General features: G+C 51.4%; 1 protein-coding gene across 10 annotated transcripts in view; it reads right to left on the bottom strand.

The window, feature by feature from the left end:
- Positions 1–22,345, bottom strand: part of TNS1 (tensin 1) — a 225,851-nt gene that overhangs the window by 61,583 nt on the left and 141,923 nt on the right. For all 10 annotated transcript variants that reach the window (XR_009055069.1, XM_057745122.1, XM_057745131.1 and 7 more), the window contains 6 exons: positions 21,122–21,234; positions 20,646–20,706; positions 20,336–20,411; positions 19,625–19,754; positions 18,271–18,336; positions 16,996–17,112 (listed from right to left, as the gene is read on the bottom strand). Coding sequence is in view for 9 of the 10 variants with exons in the window: in XM_057745122.1 (XP_057601105.1) it covers positions 16,996–17,112; positions 18,271–18,336; positions 19,625–19,754; positions 20,336–20,411; positions 20,646–20,706; positions 21,122–21,234 (563 nt within the window). In the remaining variant the exon portion in view is untranslated. The remainder of the gene's footprint in view (positions 1–16,995; positions 17,113–18,270; positions 18,337–19,624; positions 19,755–20,335; positions 20,412–20,645; positions 20,707–21,121; positions 21,235–22,345) is intronic.

Here is a 22,345-nt window from a genome sequence, read left to right as displayed (position 1 = left end):
TCCCGGCGCTGGTGTGCAAGCTCACACACACACGAGCACGTGTGGGCCAGAAGCAGGAAGGCCCTGCTGCAGGGCGACAACCTGGGAGTGACCCTCCTGACCCACAGAAGCTACAGCAGCACGGGGCACAGCCCCGCAGGGGGAACAGAAGCCAGGGCACCACCGCAGGCCGCTTTTCTATTTTTTTTTAGAATTTTTATTGAGATCCAGGCCTCTTTCTATCTTTGTGAAGAGCCCCTGCCTGGTTCTCAAAGGCGGTCATGCAGTGTACAGACAGAGGGGGACAGAGAGGCAGAAAGGAAGAAGGAAAGATCTGAGAAGCTTTGAGCTTTCATATCAAAATCTGACCTCACTGCCCCTGGAGAAGGAGAAGAACAAACATCAAAGAACACTTTGCTGCTAACAGTTTTTTAAGTAATCAAAGCAATACCAGGCGAAAGTCTCTGATGAGCACCAGGGCGTTGACTAGTTACGAGGATGTAAAGACATGGTCCGGGATGAAAAAGGCTGCCAGCAATTCCTTGCCCCCACCCACCGACAGCTCTGCGCTGCTTCCCAGATCCAGGGGGCCCCGCTGGCAGCCTGGATAACCCAGCTAGGGCTGGACCAGGCCCTGGCCCTGGAGGGTGGAAGGGCGGCCCAGCAGGCCTGCCGTCTGGAGCAGGATCCCCCATATACCTACAGGAGAGTCTTGCAGGTGCAAAGAATGCTCGAGCAGAAGAGAAAAGAGGGGCAGGAGAAAGGGGGGCTTGGCAAGACTCTTGTGTCCCCTTTGCACACAGAACCTGCTGGGGCTTTGTCAGAACTCTCTAGAAGCTGCTTGTTCTCTCATGTTCATGCACCACGGTCACTCACCCTACTTGGACAGGTGCGTGGTGTGGAGGATGGATTCTCCTCAACCACAAGAAAATCCAGTCCTGCCACCAGTTCCCCCTTCTCATGTCCCTCAAAAGCAAGACAGCTCTCCTGGAAGCTGGATCTCCACCCTGCCTGCTGCAGTTAAAACTTACTCTCTCCAACTCTGCCCTTCAACACCTAACTGACCACTGCACAATACATAGACACAGAGAAAGTGTTGTCTGGCAGCAACAGCCGTAGACTAGAGAGTCACAAGGACAGAGTACTAAGGAGTGATTGTGGATGGGCCTCAGTTTATCCTCTGTGCAATGGGAGAGTACAACTAGATAGATGGTCCCTGAACTCTTGGACAACTCTAGGCACTCAAGGATCCAACACAGAGAAGATGCTCAACCTGGCATTGTCTCTGTGGACCTGATGCTCCTCTCCTGCTTGGTGCTGCCCGGGTGGCTCCAGGCTCCAAACTCGTCCAAGGCTATTTCTGCAGCAGACACAGAGCCCCTGGGGGCTAGGACAGAAACAGTGACTTACAGGAAGTCTGGAAACACACGCCAGGCTGCAGAGGTTCCGAGGGCCATGCAAGGCAATAAAGAGGCTGATTTATTTTCATCAGTGAAATGCCGAAACCCAATCCCTGGAGCAAGCTGACCCAGCAGACGGCGGCGGGGAGCTCCCCACCCGGAGCAGAACTAGCTAGATCGCAGCCTCCCAGGTCTCACCACTGGGGCTCACGATGGGAGGGACAGAAGGGGAGGCCAGGGTTGGCCAGCTCAGCCAGTGTGATTCCAGGTCCCTCGGGCTGGCCTCCTCCCACCCTGCCGCTGGCCTGCAAGGGTCTCTGGGATGCAGGCGCAGCAGTGCTAGGTCCACATGCCCACTTGCACGGGGCAGGAGGAGCAGAGGCACAGGAGGCAGGGTGCCTCAGACTCCCACCCTTGTGAAGCCATGGTGAGGAATGGTGGGCCTCAGCATCCCAGCTCTACATCTTCCTGGCTGTGTAAACACTGGGAGGTTACTTAACCTCTCTGTGCCTGTTTCCTCATCTGTAAACTAGGAATAAGAGTACTCAGCTCACAGGCGGGTCATGAAGTAAAGGAAGTAATGGGCACCTAATAGAAGCTCACATGTGGAGTGTGTATACGGAAGGGAGAGATAGATTTTCCTCCTAGTCCCTAATCAAATTGCTGGCTGGGAGTGTCAAGTAACACAACCCTTATGGAGGCCAATTTGATGCTACCAAAATTACATATGCATATATTCTTCCATCCAGCAATTCAACTTCTAAAAATCTGTCCTGCAGACAGACTTGCACAGATGAAATGGTGTTACACACAAATAAAAATGTTACTCATTGCAGCATTTCTGAAAACAGCAAAAGATTGGAAACAACCTATGCCCCATGTCACTTAAATACAGTGAAATGAAAGACTAGTTAAATAAAACACTAAAACACAGAACCTATGTACGGTGGAATATTATAAAGCTGCAAAAAATGAGAAGGCTCTCTGTTATTATCTGTTTGAAAATCATTATTTGAAAAAAAATTATTTGAAAAATTATTTGAAAATTATTATTTGAAAAAAGTGAGAAGGCTCTTTGTTATTATTTGTTATTATGAAAAAAATCTCCATATGTTATTACATGAAACAGCTCAGGTACAAACCAAATCCTTACAGCAGTTACCAGACCCTAAATGACCTGGTCCCCATTACCTCTGACCTCATCTCCTATGACAACCTTCACTGCAGTCACATTGGCCCCTTCACCTCTTCTCAAACATCTCAGGTGAGCTCCTGCTTCAGGATCTTTGCACTTGCTGCTCCCTTGCCTGGAATGCTCTTCCTCAGATATTTGCGTGGCCAGCTCCCTCACCTCCTTCAATTCTTTGTTCATATGTCCCCGCCTCAGTGAGGCCTAGGCCAACCAGCTCTTTTAAAAATTTCAACTCACCACTCGATGCCCCCACAACCAACAACTCCCAATCACTCTTACTCTGCTCTATTTTTTCCCAGAGTATTTATCACCTTCACCATTCACGCTCTCTCATTTACAGTTGACGCTTGAACAATGCCAGGGTTAGAGGAACCAACCCATCCACCATCCACATCCTCGCAGTCAAAAATCCACATACTGCTTTCTCTGCCCCCAAAACAAAGGAATTGATAAACGACTCACCCAAGGGCAGGGAGCTGAAATAGGTTGGATGGAATCAGGACTCTAAGGGAACACAAACTTTTCCCCACATTTAAAGATCCACAAAATAAAAATACAGGTATATATTTATTGGAAAAAAAATCCATGTATAAGTGGACCTGCATTTCAGATCTGTGTTATTCAAGGGTCAAATGTACTTATAATGTCTTTTTTAAAATTATTTTTATTGTCTGTCTTCTCCCGCTAGAATACAATCATGACAAGGGCAAGGATTTTTGTTTTGTTCACTACTGTATTCTCAGCATCTAGAATAGTGGCATGCCATAGGCACTCAATAAATATTTATTGACTGAATACATGAATGTTACTGAGGACAGTCCACATACCAAAGAACATAAATGATTTGTTTTTTCTTTTTTTCTTCTTCTTCAATACAGTGGACTCAAGGTTACACCTATAATCACGTCACTCTCATTCTCCTGCATCCTGACATTTTTTCTCAAATGGAGGAGAAAGAAGCAGCTTTATGGCTGCCCCAGCAGTCACCATGGCCCACAGCCTGGCCATCACTGAGGACCAGTGTCATGGGGGTTAGGACCCTGGAAAGACCCGGCAGCTAGGCCTCCTCTGTCCCCAACTATCTGAGGGACCTCTGTGAATCTCCCAACCCCTGAGCAGAGGGAGCAGCTCACATAGGAATGGAACCTGGCATTTGGATGAGGCCAGGGAAAAGGTTCAGTAGGAAGAATACAGACCTGCAGCCAGAGGCCAGGGTTCAAAGGCTAGTTCAACAACTGGGATGGTCGAAAGGTGAACTGACGTGCACTCAGGAAAGCATTGCATGAAGTAGCACCCAAGGTCAGGTGGTGGTATCGGTAACAGCTAACATTAACTGATAACTTACATGGAACAGGCACAGAGCTGAGCCACCCACCTGTTATCTCACTTAATTCTCAGTCTGTAGGAGAGGTATATCCTTGTCCCCATCTTACAGGGGAGAACACTAAGGCTCAGAAAGGCTAAATGATTTGCCCAAGGTCAACAGAGGGCAAGAGGCAGAGCTGGGGCTTGATCCCAGGCAGCCTGAGTCCCAAGCCCATGCTCTCAACCACTATGGTGCCTCTACTGCCTCCTGCAGATGTAGATTTCGTCCCTTCTCAGGCCACTCTAAGACACTGTCCTCCTTAATCTCAATGGAGCCTGCCTATTACTGAAGGTATGTGAGCTCAGCGACTTTGTCAGGATTTCAGAAGGTCTCTTGGCAGGGAGAGGGGCAGAGAGAAGAAAGAGATGTACAGGGGATGAATCACCCATGAGCAGCTGGGGAAGTAGAGGGAGGGGAACCATAAAAGAAGGAAGGACAGATCATCCCCCAGATTCCAGACCCACTGAAACCTTTTCCCATAAATGGTCTCAGGACTAAATCCACTGGACAGAAACCAGGGCCTGGGAGAGGGATGGGCTCTGTGGCCTGAAGAGACGCCAGCTAGTAGGCAGGAGGAGTGGGCAAGATGCAGAGAGGCTCCAGGGAGGGTGCTGCCTCTCAAAGGCTGCTGGAGAGATGGGCCAGAGGGTCAGCACCATTAGTGAAGGGGTTAAACTTTGCCAAGAAGCAAACTAGCCTCAGCTAGCACCTATGAGCCAGCTCCAGGCCAACTGTCCTGGACGAGAAGAAAGCGGGCCAGGCACAGCCTACAAAGGCAGCTAGGAGCACCCAGGGCCTGCAAAGGTCCAATAAGGAAGAGTCCAGAAAAATCCAGAAAGACAGTTCTCACCAGCTCTGTTCTCTCTTATTGCCCATCACTCAGCCACGTCCCCTGGGCAACAGATCCAGGCTCCAGGAACCCATCCACTGCAGGATTTTGTGCGCTGCCTTTTCTCTTCATCTCCAGGTTTGTCCTCCCCTCCCGGACCCCGTGAATATGGTTCCCTTGGGGCTCCCCTCACCCTCCCTCCACTTCCTCCAACATTCCAACCTTCACCAGCTCCTGCATTCCACTGCCATCCTACCCAGCCACCACGGGACGGACGGAGGCAGTGGTGACAAGGAGCCCAGAGCAATCTGACTGCTTTCTTTCCCTCTACTTTCTAGACTTTGAGCAATGTTGTTACGCCACCTCTAGACTTGAAAAACAATTCTGTTTTCAATGCCATCTAACCCCCCTGCCCCAGCCTAGGACAAATGCAGCCCCTCTGCAAAGTCATCCACCTCTGATCACCACCATCCCCAGAAGCTTCTTCTCTCCTGAGAAGCCTGGCTCTTGGCCGAGGTCCTTCACCATTTGGCTGTGGGTCGCGGTGGATGATGCACTTGTCTGATCTGGACGTACCCCCTCCCCACCCTGGTCTGCAGGAGTTTCTACAGCATCAGGGCTAGCCCAGGGCCCGCTATCTAGTAGGTGATCTTTAAGTATTTGGGAAAGAAAGGAGAGAGAGGAAAGGAAAGGAGGGAAGGAAGAAGGAGGGGAGGGAGCAAGGGAATGATGGATGAAAAGCAGCTTTAGTTGGGCCCCAAAAAATATCTGATCGATGGAAGCTTGAATTTCTTCTCTTGGACATGGTTAGGGTCCGTCTCTCGGGGCCTTGCCGGGTCCAGCTACCTTGCACTTGTCTGCAGGTCTGGCAGGAGAGGAAGCAGGGAGGGTGGTTGAGGGGGAAACACTGCACGTTCTCCTCTTCCCCGGTCTGGAGCTTGATATTTGAGCACAGCAAGAGGGCAGACTTGCCGCTCAGGCTGCTGGCCAAGAGCTCTGCGTTCTCTCCAAGTGTGGCTCCGGCGTTCCAGCCTCTACCCGATGGCAGAGATTACAGAGGACCAAAGGCACATTCAGCCGGGAGGGTATTGGTTTACGGAATGTTCCATGGGCAGGCACCACTCTTCAAGCCTGCCAGCTGCCTCACAGAGCAGTGCCAGCTAAGGGTCTGAGGGCATCAGCACAAGCCCCACCCCACCTAACCAGGAGCAGCACTAAGCAGGTGGCCGGCAGATGCTGGGTCAGTGGAGTCATCTTCTTTACCCACAAGGGCCAACCCTACATTTAAATTCTCAGCACTCTGATTGTTCCAGCAGGTCAGGAGAGGCCTCCCTCTTTGGAGAGGAGAAACCCAGCTCCTCCTCAAGAAGGCATCCCACTCCTGCCTCTGTCACTATCCGTACATAGACCATCCCACACGGAGGCCCATGTCCCTTGTTTCTTGACATCTCTGCCCAAGGGGATCAAGAGGACAAGGGCCAACCTTCCTGCCACAGTTGATCTACCCTCTCACAGTCGGGACGTTCTTCCAGGTGGCTAACTCAAATGCCTCCTGCTGCAGTCTAAGCTCTTTGAACTACAGGATGATAGAACAGGCACAGAAGTTGAAGTTTTCCGTAATAGCTTTGAATTTCTCCCTCCCTGCCCTTCCCCCAACCCCTGACCCTGACCAGACCAGAAGGGCTGCCCCCTCCAACAGCCAGCTTAGGACTTCCCAACAAAAATCAGGCTCTCGGGGGAGTTCTCCGGTGGTCTAGTGGTTATGATTCAGTGCTTTCACTGCTGTGGCCTGGGTTCAATCCCTGGTCAGGGAACTGAGATCCCAGAAGGCGTGTAGCATGGCCAAAAACAATAAAAAAAAAAAATTAGGCTGCTAGCACCTGTGCTTAGAAAATCACCCCCTAAAACCCTCTGCTCAAGGGGCAGATGTATCACTCAGGACCATTGGACACTTTTCCTGAATTATTTGGGACCACCTGCAATCTTGCCCTCCCCTCTTTTACTGTTTCTCCACATCTTACCCAAAAGTTCAGAAGGCAAGGGTGTCACACCCTATGAAAGTATGTCAAGAGCAAACATCCACCATGGTGCTCAGGTGTTCTTCCAGGGTGGGCACAGGGGCTGTTGTTCCTACTAATTGCCCCAAAGGGGCCACCTTCTGCTACCCTTCCCCACCCTGCCTCACCCTGGGAGATGAAGGGACATAGGGTGGTGTAGGTGTCTGAGGCAGCCCAGAGGCAAAACTCGTGGGCTTTGGTGCTGCCCTGACATCCAGGGACCTGAAACCCGGCCTCCCTCTCTGTGTAATGGGGCAGCTGTTCGAGACAAGTCGAAGCACCAGTTCCAGGGCTGGAAAGAGATCAGATGAAGCCGCCTAAAGCATTTCAGGCTATAGATATATAACCATTCAGATCAAGATCACAGAATGATAGGAAGCAGCATCCCTGACTAGCTCCAGACCCCCACCCAACCCCTCAGAATCTTGCCTTCACCATTTACTGAGGGTATTATCTGAACAAGGTCTCTAACTAACCTCTCTGTGATTGCCTCAGTTTCCTTTCCTATAAAATGGGAACACTCATAACCAGGTGTATATGTGGAAGCATTTGGGTCTCAGCTGTGACAGAGGCCCCAGGAAAATGAATGCCACGTTCCAAAAGTAAGGCAGGGCTGGCAGAAAGGGATGGCTGGCAGAAAGGGATGGCTGACATCAAGAAAGTGAAAAGCCAACCCACAGAATAGGAGAAAATATTTGCAAATCATATATCTAATAAGGGACATATTCTCAGAATATTTAAAACTCTTATAACAATAACAAAAAGACAAAGAATTCAACTTTTAAAATGTGTGAAGGATGTAAATAGACACTCCTTTAAAGAAGATAGCCAGTTGGGACCTCCCTGGTGGTGCAGTGGATAAGACTCTGCACTGCCAATATAGGGGGCCCGGGCTCGATCCCTGGTCAGGAAACTAGATCCCACACGCATGCCGCAACTAAAAGTTCACATGCCACAACTAAGGAGCCAGTGAGCCACAACTAAGGAGCCCTTGAGTCGCGACTAAGGAGCCCACAAGCCACACCTAAGGGGCCCGCGAGCTGCAACTAAGACCTGGCACAACCAAATTAAATACATACATACATACATAAATATTAAAGAAGATAGCCAATTAACAAAGATGTTTAACATCACTAATTACTAGGGAAATACAAATCAAAACCACAATAAAATATCACTTTACACCTACCAGGATGACTAGAATCCCAAAGATAGAAAAGTACAAGTGTCGGTGAGGATATGGAGAAACTGTAATCCTCATAGATTGGCTGGTAGGAACGTAAGATGGTTCAGCCACTTTGGAAAACAGTCTGACAGTTCCTCAAACGATTAAACATTGAGTTACTATGAGACCCAGCAATTCCACTCACAGGTATCTACCGAAGAGAAATGAAAACGTAAGCCCATGCAAAAACTTCTACATGAATGCCCACAGCAGCATTCTTCATAATAGCCAAAAAGTGGAAACTGCAAATATTCATCCACTGATGTGTGTATAAACAAAATGTGGTATGGCCATAGTGGAGTATCACAACACAAATCAAAATAAACTAACACACGCTACGAAATGGATGAAGCCTGAAAACAGCACGCTGAGTGAAAGAGGGCCACAAAAGGCCACGTACTGTGTAATTCCATTTACATGAAATATGCAGAACAGACAAATCTGTAGAGATAGAAAGTAGACTGAGGCTGGCGGTGGGGAAAGATGTGGGGAGTGACTGCTAACGGGTATGAAGTTTCTTCGAGGGGGCTGATAATGTTCTAAAATTAGATTATCGTGATTGTTGTACAACCCTTAATATCTTAAAACCCACTGAATAGTACTCTTTAAATAGGGGAAGTTATGGTATTAAAGTATATCAATGCAATATCATTTCATTATATTTTATTGTATTATATTGGGAATATATAACATTAACTGTTAAAAAATTTTTTAAAGACAGAGATGCCTGAAAACTGTTTGCGGCTCTAAACGACCCCCACCCCCAACATACACACACATCCAGGTCAAGGGAGCGAAAGGATCAGGAAGTGGGAGATTCTAAAAGAAAAGAGTGTTGGTCTGCTGCAAGTGCCACCTGCCAGCGGCTTTCCTCTCATCTTGTGAGTCTGCTCAGCTCAATGCGAGTCTGCAGGAGAAGCAAGATGTGAGAGACGGGCCTGGCTCAGGCCTGGAAGTCCGCACAGTAGGAGGTCAGCCAGGGAACAGAGAGGGGGCTGCACTGGCCACCTCAATCCCAGGCTTTGCTGAGCCCAAGAGCCCTTAAGCGCTCCTGCAAACCAAGGGGAGAAAGCCAGCCCAGGGCTGCCTGCGATCCTGTGGGAGAGGGCCACCTGGAGGGCTGAAGCGCCTCTGCAGGGGGAGGCGGAGGGAGCAAACGATGTTCTGGCCGAGGAAGGGTCGTGAGCCTCTGACAGAGCTGCAGTCACCCACCTGAAGGAAACTATGAGGAGAGACTCTTGGGGAGTTCAAGGGGGGGCTTCCAAAACACCCACGAAGGTGCTGCAGGAGGAAACAGTCAGTATTCGATGCCTCCAGAATCTTCCACTGGCAAAGAGCTCAGATGTCATATCATCTGTGCCTCTGTCTCCACACAGAAAAACCTCACAGTGGCGCAGGCAGGCAAGAATGTTCTCATCCCTTCTCTCTTTCCTCTCTTCCCCGTAAGTTAGGAAAACAGAGAGAAAACCTACTGAAACAACCCCCACCCCCTCATATCCACAGCTGGCTCCAGGCAGGAGTAGACAAGGGGGAAGAACTAACTCTGGGTGAAGCACCAAGTTCACTGGCACTGAGCATATTTACTACTGCCCAGAGGCTCTTGTATAATACTACCTAAGTGTGACCAGAAAAGTCACGGGACTGGCCCTCATGCCATTCGGGGGCAGGAGAAGCTTCAAAACCACATCCTACAAGTTCTTGTTCAGCCTAATGGTTACAAAATAGTAGCCACCTACAGGCATTTGGGGAGGAGTAACCAAGAGAACATAGATGGGGTAAGAACACAAGGCTAGCTATCCTCTAGTCAATATCTTTGTCATCATCATGGTCATCGTTAGGGTTTTAGAGTTGGAAGTCTCCTTGCGAATCCATCCCCCTCAATTCACTGATAAAGAAAAGTGAGAACCAGAGAGGGAAAGTAACTTTTCCAAAGCCACACCGCAAGTTAGTGTCAGAGGCAAGTCTCGTGACTTCCAAGAGTGGGGCTCCCAGAACAGAACCAGCTACAGACAGTTCCCAGAGGGTAGGGGGACCAGGGGATGTTGGTTTTACCTTAGGAAGAGAGGGCTTGTATACATTCAAAATCACACCTCTAACTTTTTTCCTCCAGCACTTCAATAATTAATAATAATAATAATAACAGACACAAATTATTGCCAGCATAGTCAGGCACTTACTTTTCACATTTCACATACATTACCTCACTGAGTCTTAAAAACAATCCTAGAAGGAAAGTAGTTATCGTACCAATTTTACAGATAAGGCATCAGAGAGGGAAAATGATTTGACCAAGGAACACAATTAAAAACAACAGAGCTTAGAACCAGATCTTCTGATTCTCCATCCCACAATCTTAATCCCTAGAGTAGACATTAGTCCTTTCAACAGTACTTCTGCTTTCTTCCACACACAAATTCCCTGCCCCCTTTGAAGTTAGGCATGGATGTGTGACATGTTTTGGCCAACGAAATGTGAGCAGAAGAAAAGTGTGTCATGTCCAGACAGATGCAGTGAGCAAGTCACAGTGTCCTCCACCTCCTTCAGCAGCAGTGGCAGATGCACCAATGACATGAAGCCACCACCACACTGGAGGAAGTAAGATGAACAGAGACCACTGCCAATCCACACTGGACATCCAGGCAGCATGAGCAAGCAATACGCTTTTGTTGATTAAGCTACTGAGAATTTGGGGCTGTTTGTAATGCAGCATAACCCAGCCTCTCTTGACTGATATAGGCACTGAGCAATGCTGCTTGCCACTCCAAGCTCAGGAGAGGGAAGCTCAGCAGCTCCATCTTAGCTCCTCACAAGTCACAGAAAGAAACAATGAACTCAAAGAAGTGAAAAGAATTGCTACTCTGACTCCCTCATTTTACAGGAAACAAAAAAGATCTAAAGAAAAGGAGTTACCAGGGATACCCAAGCCCAAATCTCCTGCCTCCTAGGCCAATAATGTCTGTCCAGATCTGTCTGTCTCTCCATGTCTCTCACCTGTTTCTCTCTCCTCACTCTCCGCCTTTGGAAAAAATAAAATAAAAAATCAGAGAATCTTTAGTCAAGCCCAGCTCATGAGAAGTCACCACAGACCAGGGACTCCTGGCTGCCATCAGGGAGGCTCTTCTCTAGCTCAGACAAAAGAACGTGAAGAAGAGATGGGTGGCCTACAAAGCTGGAAGCTCTCCCCCAAGGAAGGAGATTCCTCTCCTCACAGAGCCTGAGGGAGAGAGGCTTGAGCACAAAACCAAGCCCGCTTGTCGCTTGTCGCAGGCCCCTGGCTCTGGTGGGGCTGCCTACAGAAACAAAAGAAGGGCTGCCGGGCATCTAGCAGGGGGTGAAACCCAGAAGGGGGGGTGGTTATCAGTCCCCAGCGTCAGCCAGGCCAGCGGACTTGTCATTTCTCCCTTCATTACTCCTTTCGGCCCTGACCAGCCCCAGCCCCTACTCCCCCGTCCTCTTTTAAGCCTTGAGAAACTCTAATCAACTCAGTGTCCAAGGAGGCCGGGGAAGGGTGGGAGGGAGTTGGTGGGCCTGGTCAACCTGTGGGCTTCTAGGAGGTGGAAGGCAGCCACTGCCCCCCACCCCCCACCCCTCACCGCCCTCCTCGGTCTGGCACTTGCTTCCGGGAAGGCTTGCCCTGGAACACTCTGGAGGAATTTGGAGACCGCTCGGTGCAGCATACGCAAAAACACAGCCCCGCTCCCACCCACAGGGAGCTGGGATCTGGGCACGGGGCTTCAGTACTCAGGCCAAAGAGCTAATGGGGCTTCTGGAGGCTGTGAAACGCGGTGTCAGCCAGAGCGCTGAGCTGGCAGGCTCCAGACTGAACAAGAGATAGACAGGGAGGAGGAGGCTGGTGGGGGACCAGGCTGCTCTCCCTCCACCTGCCCTGGACCTTCTCTCACCTCTCACTCAGGACCAAGACTCCAGGCATCCAACTACATGCAACCCAGAAAACTCCTTCCTAGGTGTTATGGGCTGGACCCCCGCCCCGCCCCCAAATTCATATCTTGAGGTCCTAACCCCCAGTACCTGAGAATGTGATTGTACTTGGAGACAGGGCCTTTAAAGAGGTGATAAAGTTACCATGAGGTCATAAAGGTGGGCCCTAATCCAATCTGACTGATGTCTGTAAGAGAAGAGGAGGTGAGGACACAGATGCACACAGCGGGAAGACCAAGGGAAGACACAGAGAGGAGACGGCCATCGACAAGCCAAGGAGAGAGGCCTCAGCAGAAACCAACCCTGCCCACACCTTGATCTCAGGCTTCTGGCCTCCAGAGGTGTGAGAAAATAAATGTCTATTGTTTAAGGCAAACAGTCTGTGGTACTTTGTGTGGCCGCCCAAGCAGACTAGGATATCAGTCTAGTTCATCATCACGTTGACCAGAGGGTTCTGCTCCCAAAGTAAAGAGTCAGTCCCTGAGATGACCGTCCCCAAGCTCATCCTATGCTCCCCGGCCACCTGTCCCAAGGCCTGGAACCTTTTCTGCCTAGAAGGGTCTTCATTGGATTCTTCACCTTCTGTCACCTCCCTCTCCTTCTGATTTAAGTGCAGGGGAGCCAAAATGGCCCCAAGCAGCCGTGGTCGCCACAGCCTTGGTCCACGGTGCAGCGGCACACTCTCCCTCTGTTTCTGGCCCTACTTCCTGGCCCCGTCCTGCAGGGAAATGGGCTGCCCTGTGGGGCAGTGAGCACCCTGCCATCTAAGGTGAGGAGCCAGGGGTGTGAGGAGGAGGAGGAGCTGAGCTCCAGGGGGCAGGAGGGATTTGGGGCCAACCCCACCTCTGATCTCCGGACCCCTGGCAAGATCCCTGACCTCCCCACACGCGGTGTGGTCTTCACGCAATAGGGTTGCAGCAGGCTGAGATCATGAAACAGGGTTCCACTCGTGGCGATACCCCCCCCAACCTCTGGCTGATTCCTTCCCCTCTCAAGCCTCAGTTTCCTCTCTGTAGCGAGGAGGGTGTGAGATGGGCTCTGTGACCTGGGGGACTAGCCCACAGAGACCAGAAGTCCCCACACATTTTCTTCCTTCATTTGGCTGCTGAGATTGATGGGGGACACCCTGGGGGAAGGGAAGAGCATGCGGAGTGCCACGGGGCCGCACGTCCTGACCTGGAAACCTGCGCAGGGGTTCAGGGGTGCGGATGCAGGCGGTGAGGAAGACTTAAACACAGAGCAGTTCCTGACAGAGGGTTAAGTCAAGATCACCCGGAGAGCCTCCCAGAGGAGAAGGAGCTCTGACCCCAGCACTGACCGCCTCTCCCTTCAGTGAGGGCTGAGGTGGGGCCCAGACCAGAGATGACCTCTGTCCCCAGGAACTGGGCTCGGGGCCCCACCCACCACTCTGAGTCACCCAACAGACTCCAGAGGGACTAGCCGGCCCCTCCTATGCCCTCCCCTGGTGGGCCTGAAATAGGAGAGGCTGGCCTTTCCCAGAAATGGCCTCACCTCGAATACACCACCCGCTCCGTATTTTGAGAGGCCAGCCCCTCACCGGAGGCAGTCCTGAAGTCAGCAGCCCCTCCTGTGGGGGGAGGGGGCAGGGGGGCATCAGGGATGTGCCTCAGCTGTCCCCTCCACCGAAGCCCGCTAGGTACCTGCCACCGGGCTCTACACTCCTGCATCACCATGGGCAACACCCCCCATCCGGAGAGACAGGGCCGGCATGAGCTGGACTGTCCAGTGGTGAGAAGTGGGGGCGAGCAAGCAGACACTCACCCAAGCCCAGTGGGACCCAGGTGCCACCACAGGCCCAGACGCCCGGGACAGGCCCCCGGGGACGACGGCCAGCCGAGGACGCCATAGTGGTTAGCACCGGGGTTCCAGCTCTGCTCTTTACTAGCAAGGCAACCTTGGGCAGGTCACCTAACCCCTCTGCGCCCCAGTCCCCCATGCAGGCATAACAACAGTGCCCACCTCACAGCGCGGCTACACGCGTTAAGTGCTTGCTATCAAGTGCTTGCATCGTGACCAGCGTGTGGCAAAGCCCAAGCTGGCTCCCAGGACGAAGGGGCCTCCTCCCTTAGCCCTGTCGGCAGACCCCCGAGATCACGGTCACTCCTGACGTGGCGGAGACTCACCAGGAAACACAGCAGGCGGCCCCTCTGCAGCTCCTGCTCCCCAAAAGGTGCTCAAAATGATCCGTCAACAGCAGAATAAACTGAGGCCCCAAGAGGATGGCATCTTGGCAGAGGATTTTAACCCAGGTAGTTTGGCTCCAGAGGCCACAGTCTTAACCACTGTACAAACTGCCTCTCATGAAAATTGCTACAGTAGCCCAGTGACGTGGGTACTGTCACCCTCCCAAGTTTGTAGATGAGGATACGAAGAGCACAGAAAGGTGAAATCATTTGACCAAGGTCACACAGCTGCGGGGCCGAGACCTGCAGCATGGACCGGGCAGCTGGGCTCTAAAACACACGTGCTCACGCCCTGCACTCCAGCACCACGAGGTCAGCCTGCCTCTCCTGGTCCAGGACCTCCCCGGAGTGTAGGCAGGGCTGCCTCAGGCACCACATCACACCCCAAAGGTCATCCCCCAGCCCAAGGACAGCTCCAGTGAACGGCCAAGCCCGCTCCCAGGCTCCCGCGTGAGCCATCTCCCGAGCACCCCAGAGTCTTGGGGGTTAGAAGCCCTTATCCTAGCTAGCATGTGGGGAACCTGGGGCACCGTGACTTGTCCACAACTAGGGAGACAGACACAGGCCTCCTGCTTCCTTCTCTTGACCAGAGAATTAGCCAGAAGAAAATGTATTTACCTCTGGGCCCCAGAATCTAGAGCTTTCCGGAAGTGCTCCAGCCAGGAGAAGCAAATGGGGAAAATCCCTGCTCCCGCCCCAGGGCCACCCGGGCTGGCTCTCCTGTCCCTGTGGAGGATGCAGCCCTGTGACGGTGGGGAGTACACAGTGGGATAGGTGGGGTCTGCCCCGGTGACCACCCCAGTCCACCAGCTCCGGGCTCAGGCCAGCCAGGCCAGGGAAGAGGATGGCTGGGCTGTGAGCTGCTCCCCCTGCCTTCCCTTCCCACCCTCTGGCGCAGGACCAGCGTCTCAGCCTCCAGACAGGAGCCCCTCTGTCCCTACAGGATGAGCTGACCTTGAACTAGCCAAAAGTTCCCACTGGTTCCATCCCCCTGCCTGGGCGAGCAGATGGGAGGAGAAAGGAGGGCAGGCAAAGGGGTGGGAGAGGAGCCCAGGGTACCACCTTCCTGCTCAGTCCACCCGCTTCCTTCCCTCATAGCTGACTGTGTCCCAAGCCCCATCCTTCCCAGAGCCCCTCCTTTCCCCTTAATTATTTTACCTTTTGTTTGCCTGGCATTTTATAGTTTACTAAATGTTTTTACATTTATCATCTCATTGAATCCACACCAGGGAGAGATGGAGAGACACTGAAAACTCCTTCCAACTGCCAAGTGTTCTTGTTAAAAATGCAAACATCCCCAGCACGATGAACAATTAGGCTGGCAGCCACCGGTACCTCAGGACTGATTCATTTCATCCTCTGCCTCTTTCCCAGCTACGGGGCACAAGGGGATATGGTCGGGGCGAGGGGAAGAGTGCTTTCAGGGGCAGCCTCAGTGCAGTAGGGAGGGCCCTGGCGGAGCATCTGGGCCTCTGGAGGGGTGCGGGGAGAAGTGCGAAAACCAGGTAGGTACGAGGACAACCTCACTATTAACACACTACACAGGTACTTCTTCCATCCAACTCTAAACTCTAGCTCAAGCATCGCCCTCACCACACTCCCTGTGAACTCCATCGCTCATTCTGGTGTTTCCAAGGTCAGAGGGAGAATCTTTATGCAGGAAAAGGGCTAAAAGACTTTCAGGGTAGAGTCCACAAATCCGAAACCTTGGGGATGGAGGAAGGAGGCAGGGTGTGGGCCCTTGGTCTACCTAACCCAGCTCTGCCACGTGGCCCAGGGTCCCCACCCCAGAATCAGCTTCAGCTGGGAAGAGAAGCACAGAGGCTTCTCTTCACAGAGGCACAGAGGAACAGAAGCACGGAGGATGAAAGGACGCATCCTGGTCGTGGGGGTAAATCAAGAGACGCTTCCTTCTGGGGGGTGGGTCTCAGCTACCCCGGCTGAAAACTGAAGGGGGGGGGGGCAACAGTCCCCAGGCCCTCCCAGTTCCCACATAGTACGGTCCCGGGACCAAATCAGGGGAACAAGCCTGTGGCCAGACTCCAGACGGGGCGTCTCAAAAGTTCCCGAGCTCCAGACATGCTCACTTTCAGAGGCCCCGCCCTGCCTCCCATCACACATATTCAAAGGAACCACGTAAATCAAGAGAACGCACATATAATTCTCAAGAGTTGAACTGAGTTGTGGATGACCATTTGATATAATGTTAGGTTTTGTTGCTAAATTAAACACGTATTAATTTCAATTCTGCTGCTTTCTTTTCGAATTTTGGAGCCTACCAGTTTGTTTTCAGCTCACAAACATTTTCGTTGGCTGTTCATGAAAGCTTGTGGGCCCTAAATGCTGTGTCTACATTCCTAGTTCTCTGACCCCAGAGAACTGAGGCAGCAAGCCTGGAGAAATCCAACAACAGGGTTAAAAGAAATCTAACAAATGCTGTGTTCGCAGCACAGGGGGGTATCTCAAGCTCCATGCAAGGCCACCTCCTCCAAGGAGCCCTCCCAGCCCACTCCTGCCCTCAAGAATCCCTCCCCTGCCAGTCTCAGAGCATTCGCTGCCTATGGGACTCCTTCAGCACCAAGGATACACCATTGTATGGCTGCTTTGCTGCATTCTTTAGCTCATTCAGGTTTTGTTTTCTCTTCCCCAACTGAACTGCGAGCTCTCAGAGGTGCCCTGGACTTCTCTCCTGCACCCCCTCCCTCTGAACCCTGTATGGTGTCGTAGCAAACCAAGATAGGTGAGGCCATGTGAGTGGGGGCTGGGCAGTCACAGAGGGGCTAGAAGCCACTGGTCCCACCTACCCTCCATGCCATCATCTCGATGACCATTGAAGTTGTCATAGGAATCCCAGCGGATGAGGGGGTCAGAGGTGTTATAGTCCACAGACACGCTTGGCCCGTTCTCCAGGTGTTCCATGCCTTAAAAAGTGGGAAAGGCAGAGACAACAGTGAAGAGAAAGAAAAAACACATCAGCAGCTGGAAAAACAGAGGAAGCCAACAAGCTCCCCAAGGATGCTCCCTAAGGGACTTCTCATTTTCTTGACCATGGCAGGGCGGGACCAGTGGCTTAAGTTGGATGGAGAACCCAGGAGTCTGGTTTCCTGCATTCTTGAAAAGGTTCACACCAGGTCATGAAGGTAAATCAGGACAGCAGCACTGAGCAACGAAGACCCTTTAGAAGAAAGCTGGGGGACCCTCTGGTTGGGTGACTGCCTCTTTCTCTTCTGTGTCCCAGGGGCCCCTGGGGCAGTGCCAAGAGTCCAAAGAGTCTGGCCCTGGAGTCAGCGGGGAGTGCAGGAGAGGCCTGTGATGGGCTGCACAGGGTCAGGGACAGCAGGCAAATCACAGCCTTGACATGGAGAGGACAGAGGTCATCCCAGCCATCCCCCTGCCCTTCCACTTAAGATGCTCTCAACTCCAGGCAGAAATCTGAGGAGTGCGACACATCTCTCCTACACATCCAGAGAAAGCTCAGGATGCAGACAGCACAAGCTACAAGTCAGGCCTTCTGGGGTGAGTTACCTTCCTGACCCAGCAGTCCTTTCTTTAATCTACCCACAGTCCCTCTGTCTGTAACCTGACTTCATCTCTTCCCATTCTGTTCCCAAATAAGATGGAGAACAACTGGTCTCCACATATAACCAGTCTAAAGGCTTAAAGGCTATTATTAAATTGGCCTTCTCATCTTCAGGTTGAATCACCTCAGTTCTCATAAATACTTATCGTCCATCCAGCATCTTTGAGTGTCCCCTTGGCCACTCCCTCCATCCACCACAGCCCTCAGTCTCTGAATATAATAGGATAATGACCTAACAGGGCCAGAATAGTTTAACCAACCCAGCGCCTCTCTGTCTACTTTTTTACTTTTTTATTATCCAGAGATCAAGTCACCGGTTCATGTTTAGCTGGGGGTCCACTATGATACCCAGATCCTTTACTGCAGGCCTGCCTCTCAACCACAGGTAACTTGATATTTGCAGAGCAGATCAGTGGGAAAATGGTGGAGGTGAGTTGAGATGGGGCAGGGCAGGATGGAGGGAAGGGAGTGAATCAATGGATTCTAACTTGGCTTTTACCTTGAATTTTCTCTGGTCCATAAGAAAATACAAATTCAACTTTGCCATATTCTGGAAATCGATCATCTGAAAAAGGAGAAAGAAAAACAAAAATGGGCAAATGATTCCCAAAAAAGGACTCCACAAAAAGTTTTCTTCTAAAAAAACTTTAAAGTAATATATGTATACATGGCTAATAATATAAGTGGTATATATAATGACATTAAGTCTCCAGCCCACCCTAGCCCTGTCTCACCTGCCTGAGGTAACCGTTTCTTACCATTTCTATTTCTTGTTCTATGAGCAGTTACGTCTAAGACTGTAAATAATAGGCACAGTTTTTATGCCACTATTTCTAGACATACCGGTTTTAAATCATCTTCATTGATTCACCACTATGAAGATGAATAATTTGGATCACTTGTCGTATTCCCACCTCCTTTCTTGAATCCGGTTGTTTATTATTATTATTACTATTACTCCTGTTATTGTTATTGTTAATTCACCCTTCTGATTACCTCTGAAACTTTAAATACTACGACTAAGCTTTGGCTATGTCTTGATCTGTCCCTTTTCGATGGTGTCCTGACTCCCTCCATGTCGGAGGTGGAGATTCGTGCCCCTCCCTTCTCCCACCGCTCCACAACCCTACATTTATTTTGTCAGCTATTCCTTTATTTTCCTTGTTAAGACTGATAATGTTTACATTCTCTTCTGCAATTACAGCAGCATCTTCTGCTTCTGCTCTCCTGGTTCTGGTGCAGGGAAAGCTCATCATGGAAACATCCTTCTCCTTCATGAGCCAGACCACACTGGGGGACCAGGCCCCTCCTCCTCAGAGCCCCAACCCCACGCTCTGATCTCTGCTTGAGCCAATGTGGACACAGATCACTATCCACTGCTTGTAGGAAGGGACAACCACAGCAGGGGTGGTGTCCACTACCTGGAGCACCCGTCATGCCTGTGCCTGTCTCCATCACCACAAGCATCACTTCATAGTATCATGTTTGTGTGTCTCTTTCTCCCATAAGACTGTGAACTCCCTGAGGGTAGGGCCTGACTTCTTTCTCTTTGTATCACCGGGGTCTAGCACATGCCTGGCACATACAGACACACAGTGATGCTGGTGGACTTACAGATGGACAGATGGATGGATGGGTGGATGGATGTGGATATGTCCCAGGCCTGAATGTAATAAAGATAAAACCTTAAACAGATAGAGGAAGGAGCAAAGGGAGACAGCTCCTGGACCACCTCCCCTTTCTCTAGGAAAATGGTCACCTTTCATGGCTGCCACAGACCCTCCACTATTGCTCCCCTATCCTGCGGTATAATTATTCCTTGCTAGGTCTGCCTCTCTACTCAACAAGCCCACCTTTGAAGGCATCGTCAAGGTCCTCCTTCCCAAAGACAACCCCCAGGTCATGGATGGCGCAGGTGTGGAACTGCACACGGAAGATGACGTCACGGGCTGGGCTCCGGAACTTCTTGTGGTAGCATTTCAGCTGGGTGGGGAAGAGCAGAGCGAATCAGGGGCCCGAAGGTGGGAAGTCAGTCCCAGGGGGCCTCCTTATCAGCTCCACGACTAGGCCCCAAACCCAGTGAGGACGAGGTCACCAACCCCAAACAGGATCTCAGAGCTCACTGGGGAAACTTCTAGAACAGAAGAGAGTTGAAAGTCAATCTTGCCCTGTGGGGACAAAACTATCCTCCCAAGAAGTGCCTGTACACCAGTCAGAATGGAGAAAGTAGGAGTGGATTTAAACTGCAGGAGGAAGTAGTGAAGTTGGAATTGAAGGAGTCCTTGTCACCAGCAGGAAGCCCGGAGGTAACAGCTCACGCAAAGACATGTGTCCCTGGAGATGCTCTAGAACAAGAGGCAAGCCTGGGGGAAGGCACATCCAACTCCGAGGCAGGGGATGGACAAGGTTGGAAGGCCTTGCAGGGCTCCTGAGAGCCAACGACCCCAAGGATGGTGGCCCACCAGGAGTGACACTCTTGTCCAGAAAGGCAGAAGGGAAGGAGGAAGAGAAAAGGAAGAAAAAATAAACGGTGGTGGGGTGCTTGAGACAGAAGGGCAACTCACCAAGATGTCTCCCTTCAAGAGCAGCCCAGGCTCGATGGTGATGCAGATGCTCGTCTGGCTGTCTCCTTGGACGTTGCTATGGGAGCGAGGCGGGCAGAGGGAGAGAGGGCTGCTGAGGGGGCGGGGCAGTGCGCTTTCTCCCAGCTGCCCCTCTGCCAGGGGACTACTGGGAAAGCTCACTGACCCATCCCTCGGCCCTCTCCTAGAAGTCTTCCTAGAAAAGGTTCTAGGCAGCCCCCCAACCCCTGCCCCTGGTCCTCAGCCTCGGACCTCCAGCATCTCTGGCCTCTCATTCCTGTGGAATACCTACTAGATGCCAGATGTGTAAACAGGTTGCATGGCCTGGTAGATCCGGAGAAATGGCCGACACCCTGTAAGGGAGGGGTGGTGTTAGGAAAGACAGCAGAAAGAGTGGGAGGAGGAAGAGGGAGAGGAGAGATGAAGGAAGGGAGGACCAACCAGGAGAAGAAAAGGTAAGAGGGGGAAGGAGAAGAAGAAGGAGAAATGGAAAAAGAAAGAGGAAGAAATGCTAACTGTTCATTTAAAAAGCATTTTGAGTTTACAAACACACTGCACCATCCAATATGACCTGCCTGCAGGCAGTGCAAGTATCAAACCCATTTTACAGATGAATCAACTGGGGAGAAAAGAAATAGGAAGCGGTACAGTTGAGACTCCAAGCCTGACTCTGCAGCTAGCCCGCATTTTCACCTCCCAAGGCTGCCTCCTAAGAGAAAGAGATGGAAGACAGGAGGGGAATGGAAGCCAGAGTGTTCAGGCAGCTACCTCCTTTAGACTCGAAGTTGGGGATGCCGTGCATGATCACGTGATGCAGAAACAAGGGCTTGTTGTTCATTTTGATGGAGCCAGAGAGCAGGCCACTGAAATAATGCACGTACCTGGAGGAGGGAGAGGAGCAGCTTCAGCCAGGGAAGCCTGTGCTGGAGCAGAGCCATCCCGTTCTCTTTTCCCCCAGAACACTGCCCTAGGTCACCCCGCCAACTCCCCCCGCAACCCCCAGGCCTCCTGGCAGCTGGGGTCTCCACCCTTGCTGCGTAGCCCCAGGTAGGGAGGGTACTACCACACCTGGAGTGGAGTCCGGCCAAACCTCCCACTTGGGGTTCTCTGGCGCCCCCTGGTGGTCAATGTGACCATCTCTTTCCTGCTTCACTCCCAGCCCAGGATTCTCCTGCTGGACCAAATTTCCGCCCACACATCCGTGACAAGCATCATTTAGCTGTCCACTTCCGCACAAGGCAGGGTGGTCAACCATCAAACAGCTCTGGCACCTTTACAGAGAGCCCAAACCAAGCTTACATTTGTACCCACAGGCCCCAGTTCTGCCCCCACAGACCCACCAGTCACATGACAATCCAGCAGATACTAAGAGCTCAGTAATTCTAGTCCTTCACTTTTTTATATCATGCTGAAGTGTACAAAGTTCGTCTATATCATTTCATTTGATATTGGAGGACATAGGGTCAACATCCCCCAATTCCCTTAACAAAGATCTCATTGGAAGAATGCAGTAAGTAAGCCATCCCCACTCTAGAAGAGAGGGAAAATTAGGTCCAGAAAGGGTCATTAGCCTCCCAAAGACACACAGCAAAAGCACACAAAGTGGGAGGGGAGCAGATGGGAGGAGAAAGGAAGTAATGTGACTCCAATGCGTCTACTAGCAGGAGAGGCCAATCCTTTTTGGTTGGTGGGTCCTCCTTTTCTGATTGGCCAGAGGATGCCAAGCTGGGTCAGCTGGACCAATCAGAATGCATTCTGATTTGAGGCGAGTGAGGCCAGAATCCTCAGGACCATGACAATGGTCCCATCCTGTCTCTTGGCTCTTTGGCCCGCCTCCAGGTCTGTGGGCCTCTGTCCCTGGGCTGGGGTGGGGCCACCTTGGACTATCCCAGCAAGATAACCTGATGGGCAGCACCAGCTCCTATTCCGGCCTCTGCCCAGCCCCCAGCCCCGTTGCTCACACCGGAAACCTGGAATGGCAGGTTCCTATCA

The sequence above is a fragment of the Hippopotamus amphibius genome, chromosome 8, assembly GCF_030028045.1.
Source record: "Hippopotamus amphibius kiboko isolate mHipAmp2 chromosome 8, mHipAmp2.hap2, whole genome shotgun sequence".
NCBI classification, from domain to species: Eukaryota; Metazoa; Chordata; class Mammalia; order Artiodactyla; family Hippopotamidae; genus Hippopotamus; species Hippopotamus amphibius.
This window is presented reverse-complemented; position numbering and strand designations above follow the sequence as displayed.